Genomic DNA, 6,310 nt, shown 5'->3' on the forward strand with positions numbered 1-6,310 from the left:
GCTCTTACGTTGTGAGGCATATAATAGACAAAGAAAGCAACTTGTTGGAAAACTAAGAGATATGGAAATCAATGACATTTCAGTTATGAATATATTTCAGAATGCACAGAAACATCTAAGGGTTTATGATTTTCTTCTAAAATATCTGAGAGATACAGAGTTGATTAGAAGAATTTTTTTTATTTTATTAGTAGCATATAATATGTTCGTTCATCGAGGCCTCACACTCCATCCCAGTAGGTGGCGGAAATGCACCTTAAGCTAGTTTGCCATCCACCATTAAACACAGAAGAAGAGGAACACAGGTGCGTACACCTGCCTGCTCTGCTTCCGGTCTACGCGCGCTTCTCCGGCTTCATCGCAGAACTCTCTCGAGCTCTAGACTAACTGCCTGAGTGTCATGGTTCACATATATCTTATTCTCTCTCTCTAATCAATAGCCCTCTTCTGTGAAAGCGAAACTAACAGCGCAGAGCACGCATGCAGGCCTATAAAAGCCTCATACACGTGAGATAGGCCCTCGTTAAACTAATAATACAGTAATTCATCAAATCAAATAAAGACATCGACTTGACTTATTCGTATCCTGCAACACAAGAGCAACAGCATCGTCTGAAGCAGTACATGTAGCAAGCTTTTATAATAGATAAAAAGTAAACCAGTAGATAGAATAGAGAATGCATTTGTTAGAGGGTCTTTTTCTTCTGTTTTACGCATTACATATAAGTGTTTTACATATTATTAATATATTACATATTAACACAGTGTTTGCAGAAATCACACACTCTGTCACTGCTTTTATGATGTGTGTGATTTAGGCCACTGTATTGATCTGACCAAAAAACTGAAACAGGATAATAAGTTACAAAAGTCAGAAAAAAAGTGCAAAAGCTTTCTCTGGGACCATTTCAAAAGAACCATTGTGCCTTATTTACCCCTAAAGGGTGACTGTAAAAAAGATATATGGGGTTATACTCTAACATGAAGAAAGATGGTGTATTTACTTGTGTTTTCTCAGTCGCAGCAGCAATGGCATCATCCAGTCTTCCCCGCAGACGCAACAGCATGGATATACCTCCTGCAATGTAAGAATTATGTCATTAATTCAAAGAATACGAATATTTGGGTCTTTCACCACAGTGTGATTATTACATTACGAGGCAATATTTATAAGAGATCTCCTGAACTCGTGCATGTGAGAGCAAGAATCAAGAGTATAGCAAGAAGAGTCTTTAAGTGTTAACCGAAACTCAAATTGTATTGCAAAGCACAGTCTGAATAAACCCGGCATCTTTCTTTGCTCTAGAGCTGATGTTTTTCGACTCAGAGATGAATTTATGAAACTCTATGAGAGAGATCAACCCCAACTCCAGCAGTGCATAGAGAAACTACGAAAGATCATCAAAACCTTTGAAACAGATTTCAGAGGTTCTACTGAAGGATCTAGAGCTGCAGGAGTGGCGGGGATCATTGGAGGGGCTTCTCTGCTAACAGGATTAGGGTTAGGAGCAGGAATAGCTTTAGCTCCATTTACTCTGGGAGCTTCTGCTGTTATTGCTGGTGCTGGTGCTGCAGGAGTAGGAGCAGTGACTCTCACAGACGCTGGAATTAAAAGTGCGATCTGCAGCTCTAAGAAAAAGGAGCAGGTGCAAGCATTAAGAAAAGGCATTGAATCTGAACTGAAGAAATTTCAGGATAAAATCAAACCTATGGCTGAAAAGATGAAAGACATTAATGAGTGCACTGAGAAAATAGTGAGAGACTTTCAAAAACTAGAGCAGGGTGCAGATGATTTGAGTAAATATTTTGACCGCCATAACATACGGCTAGAAGACCTTGCTGGACTGACAGTGCAGATTAAACAAAATATGCGTTTGCTTGCAGCTATAGCACAGATTTTTGGTGGGTTCAGCCTTGTGCTTGACATGATCTCAGTTGGTGAAAATAGCAGAGCAGTCGCCGACATGAACAAACTAGCAGAAAAACCCATAGCTGAAGAAGTAGATGAAAGTAAGATCAGGTCAAAAGCTGGGAAATTCATTGTTGAAATCAGGAAATTAATGAATCAGTTACAGGATATCGTTGATGGACTTAAGACAACAAAACACAAACTATCAGAATTGTAGGATAAAACCTGACCAAACCATGAAGAACTGAGACACGTGGTTAGTTGCCCCTGACAGAGAGCAGATGGACTCCCTCAACATCTCCTGAACAATCCCGCTGGTCTACAGTATAGCATGCTAACAGCAGAAGTTAACGTAACCGTATATAATTAAGCAGGATTTTTGCTGAAGTTAACTGATATTTGTGACATACAGAGATCCAGATGTACATTTTCATTGCTTTGCTCTCCAGAATTAAATGAATTATTAGTTATTTTTTTAATACATGTATAATATTTTTACAAAATCTATATATTTCAAATATAACATCTTTTAAAATGCACAAACACAAATGCATTCAATTACACCATATTAAGTAAAAAAGGGCTTTTTAATATTTTGTACAGTTTTGTTGCCAGGCTAGAATCTTTGTAAAACGACTAAAGAAGGTAAGCTACATTAAATGCAAGCATATTAATGCGTTTCTATTATATGAGTTAGACAGTGACCACAGTGTATAGAACTGCATGTCATGTGACGGATAACATATGTTTGACTTTTACATAATAACCAGTATAATTGTGTTTGAATTGTTAATGTGTTGCTTTTAATACACTGTGTACAGTAGGACAAGATGTAAAAAAAAAAACATGTCCCTGTAAAATTGTAAATACAACCATCAACCATTAAAACATATTTCTACAAGGTTTGATACTTTTAATAAACCATGAATACTTTGAATATATAACAAATGGAAAGTCTTCTAATAGCACTGCAATGTTATTACATAAATGTGTTATATGAATAAATGGTCAAATGCACAGAGGTTAAAGGTGCAGAGTATTCATTAGCAGAATATTTTACAGAATATATTCTCTTTCTTACCTTTTTATAATCTGAAGAACCTTCTTTCTCCAACAAAGAAACAGAAACAGCTTTTGTGAAACAGAAAGGTTCTTCAGATGTTGAAGGTTCTTTATGGAACCATTTAGACAAAAAGGTTCTTCTATGGCATCGTGAAGCACCTTTATTTTTAAGAGTGTAGGACAGCATTACCAGCTTCAGTTATCACAGTTTGACTAAAAAAAAGTGTTTGTGCTCAATACCAATGCTCAATCAGCTCTTACTCATCTAATTAACTTAAGAAGAAAATATATATATCAACAAATGAGACCAACTTTATATCACAATGACAATACATCCACATTTGTTGCTGAATTTTAAGTTGTTAGGATGCCACAATTTAAGATAGCAGTGAAATTCTTCACTTCTTCGAGTGAGTGGTATTCTGTTTCTTTTGTGGTTTGATTAATGTCAGAGACGCAGGTTTATTAGTCACTTTGACCTACTACTGCAAGACTTGTCCATCTCCTCAAAGGACAAAAGATGCATCCTTTTAAAGTTAGACATGTATAACATTCTATTTGTAAGGCATATAAACATTGTATTTCACTGTGTTGCATCTGTATTATTAATGACGTGTAAATTAGTCATCTGTTAATGATAATGTTTATCAGAAACTGGATCAGGTGAAAAGGTTAAGGAGACATTGAAGTCAGCATGAAACGGAAGTCACCATAGTCTTTTTTCTTCCCTACTGTGACGTATATCCGAGTGGAACAGGTTCTGGAATGTGGGGCGGGATTTCAACCTTCGCCGGGAGTTTGATTGACAGGCGATCTGACCAATCATAACGCCCAATCCGCCGTGTCCGACAAACAACCCAAACAGGAGAGATAAGCGGTGTCTGAAATCACTCACTCATTCACTAATCCCTACAGTGTGTGACAATTGAGTGCACTACATAGGGGATAGGGAGCGGTCTCAGGCAGCTTTAGATTAACGTCAGTGGGCTATAATGTTTTGTCGTCTCTCCGCGGTTGAAACAACATAACTCAAACGTTCATTCATGTTATTTTCATGCTATAACTAGTAGTAAAGAGGAAGAGATGTCCGGTTCACACTTCAACTGAGGCGATAGACATTTCTCAAGATTTTTTTTTTTGTGCTTCTGCTTTAATATCCGTGTTATTTATTGGTGCCTTTGATGGTTGTGTGTTAGCCTACTATAGGCTATTTTTCTTTAAATATCACCTTTCAAATCCTTGTTTTATGTAGATTTGTTACAGCAAGATTCTCAGGAAACAGAGGGCAATTTCTAGTAAGTATAAAACACGATGCTCAGTTTTATAGGGGACGTCTCATACTAAATGCACACTTCATATGAAACCATTTTACTGCAGTTTTCGAGATACGAGACATTATTACACTTTAGAGGGCTAGAAAGACCCCATTTCTAATAAGCAGAAGAAATGAATGGTCATTCAGATGGGATGGCATTTCACTAATTAATATTAATATGATTTAAGAACATTTTTTGGGGATTATAATGAATTCCCTGAAAGGAAACCCAAGAAAAAAACACAATGTTTGCCGTTTTAAAAGAGATGTATTACTGTCATTTTATTACTTCAGGTGATAAAAATAGCAGATAACACTTGAGATTTCAAAAATGACAAACAAACAAATTCACAATCCCTGCACATAAAGATAGATATAAGCAACTGATGATCAAAAGTAAAAAAAGCAAATTCATAAAAGTCATGTTTTCTCTCGCTCGCTCTCACAAATACAGCAGAAACAGCTGGATTCAGGGACTGGATGCCGGAGCTGTACTTATACATGTGTGTGTTCATTTAAACATTCAGATTCACAGGACGATGAAGGCCTGACGCTGATGAATATATATATTGCTTCGATGAAAGACGCGGGCGATGATGATCGTACACACAAACTAAACATCTTGAGCCGGCCGCGCTTCCCCTTTGAACGCTCTCCGACGCTGCTATCAGGAGTAGATGGTGATGACCTCACTTCCTCCTCCTCGCACCAGCAGGACGCGCTCCAGACCCTCGGTCAGCACCTCCAGGAACTCCATATCTGTGAGGATCCCAGTCAAGGAGTGATCAGAAAACTCACAAACACAAAGCAAACCCAACACTACATCGATACGCACCAAAACACTTGCACTAAATACAAGCTGGACCTGCAACATGAAACATGCATTTTAAAAACATGCATACATCGTAACAATGCATTATAAAACAACGGCGCTTCACTTTCAACAGGCAATACAGTGTGATGCATCCAGCCCTATAATGAACAAGCGCTGCTCGGACATCCCAGGATACAGTTCTCGTCTCCTTCCGTGTTCTTGGGCGGCCCGGGCATGTTGAGCAGCACCAGCCGGGCATCATGGGATTTGTTGACGATCACCTCGTTGAGTTTAACAGCGGTGTGCATCCGCCGCACGTTGGACTGATCTCTGTAACAGACACACGTCAGGCGCGAGGAACATGGAGCACAAACCTCCAGCCACATCAACAACTCATCAATAAATAGATTATATTTTAATACATTATAAATGCATGTTTAAACACTATATTATATTGTAATATTATTTATAATTATAATAGTCAAATATAATTATATTTATAACAATAAGAAGCATAAGCATGCTAATATTAAATAGTTTTATAAATATAAATTCAATAAATATCCATTTTCATCATTAAATATAAAAATGTTATGTACTATATTATAAGAATTAAAATATTTATTACTACAACTAAATAATCTTATCTTAGACATTTATATTATCATAAATAATGTTAATTATAATAACAGACTTATAAATTATATTATTATTTACAGTCATTATGTAATAAAATATATTATTTGTTATAAAAAATATTATAAATATGTCAAAATAAAATATTACAATTCAAATTATAAACAGGTATATTTATTTGTTTATTAAATATAAATATTTACTATTATACTATTATTATAATTATAAAGAACATTTCTTTCTGCAATTGTCAATCATACTATAGACATTTTATGAACTCTATTAATTATAATAATATACTTTTTATAATTATAATTAATATTATACATAATATAGAAATGATTTAAAAATATAATTAATTTTTTACATGTTTTATTCTAATCTTTTGGCATTTTAAAGTACTAGAAATAGTTTATTGCACGTTTTAATACTTTAATAGTTTATCGCATGCCATTTTTGTAACCAGAGCTCCTTCCTGCAGTTTAGGAGTGATGCATAAAAGGTTTAAAGATTGAAGTAAGCGGACTCATGGAGCCGCACAGTGAGCAGAGAGAGCAGGAGACTCACGGCCGGA

The 6,310-nt window shown here is 35.9% G+C and overlaps 2 protein-coding genes across 3 annotated transcripts; one reads left to right on the forward strand and one right to left on the reverse strand.

The window, feature by feature from the left end:
• Positions 1-365: 365 nt before the first annotated feature.
• LOC107573867 (uncharacterized) lies at positions 366-2,397 on the forward strand. 2 transcript variants are annotated; one of them, XM_016260324.1, is made up of 3 exons: positions 366-507; positions 1,019-1,085; positions 1,307-2,397. In XM_016260324.1, exons 2-3 carry the CDS (start codon positions 1,030-1,032, stop codon positions 2,124-2,126), a joined length of 876 nt encoding a protein of 291 aa, XP_016115810.1. In that variant the 5' UTR covers positions 366-507; positions 1,019-1,029; the 3' UTR covers positions 2,127-2,397. The 2 variants fall into 2 exon arrangements, with proteins under 2 accessions (XP_016115810.1, XP_016115809.1); XM_016260323.1 differs by lacking the exon at positions 366-507 and having other exon boundaries at positions 871-1,085.
• Positions 2,398-4,874: 2,477 nt separating this feature from the next.
• Positions 4,875-5,500, reverse strand: LOC107573866 (solute carrier family 12 member 4-like). Its single transcript, XM_016260322.1, has 2 exons — positions 5,297-5,500; positions 4,875-5,045 (listed from the first exon to the last, which is right to left on the reverse strand). The coding sequence occupies exons 1-2, from the start codon at positions 5,484-5,486 to the stop codon at positions 4,954-4,956; spliced, it is 282 nt and encodes a 93-aa protein (XP_016115808.1). The 5' UTR covers positions 5,487-5,500; the 3' UTR covers positions 4,875-4,953.
• Positions 5,501-6,310: the final 810 nt, after the last annotated feature.

The sequence above is a fragment of the Sinocyclocheilus grahami genome, unplaced genomic scaffold, assembly GCF_001515645.1.
Source record: "Sinocyclocheilus grahami isolate Dianchi unplaced genomic scaffold, SAMN03320097.WGS_v1.1 scaffold2052.1, whole genome shotgun sequence".
Classification (NCBI taxonomy): Eukaryota; Metazoa; Chordata; class Actinopteri; order Cypriniformes; family Cyprinidae; genus Sinocyclocheilus; species Sinocyclocheilus grahami.

Coding starts and splice junctions, on each gene's coding strand:
- LOC107573867 (XM_016260323.1), top strand. CDS start 964: ATGGGGTTATACTCTAACATGAAGAAAGATGGTGTATTTACTTGTGTT. Junction 1,086..1,306: donor ATGGATATACCTCCTGCAAT/GTAAGAATTATG, acceptor TCTTTGCTCTAG/AGCTGATGTTTTTCGACTCA.
- LOC107573866 (XM_016260322.1), bottom strand. CDS start 5,486: ATGTGGCTGGAGGTTTGTGCTCCATGTTCCTCGCGCCTGACGTGTGTC. Junction 5,046..5,296: donor CACGGAAGGAGACGAGAACT/GTATCCTGGGAT, acceptor GGATCCTCACAG/ATATGGAGTTCCTGGAGGTG.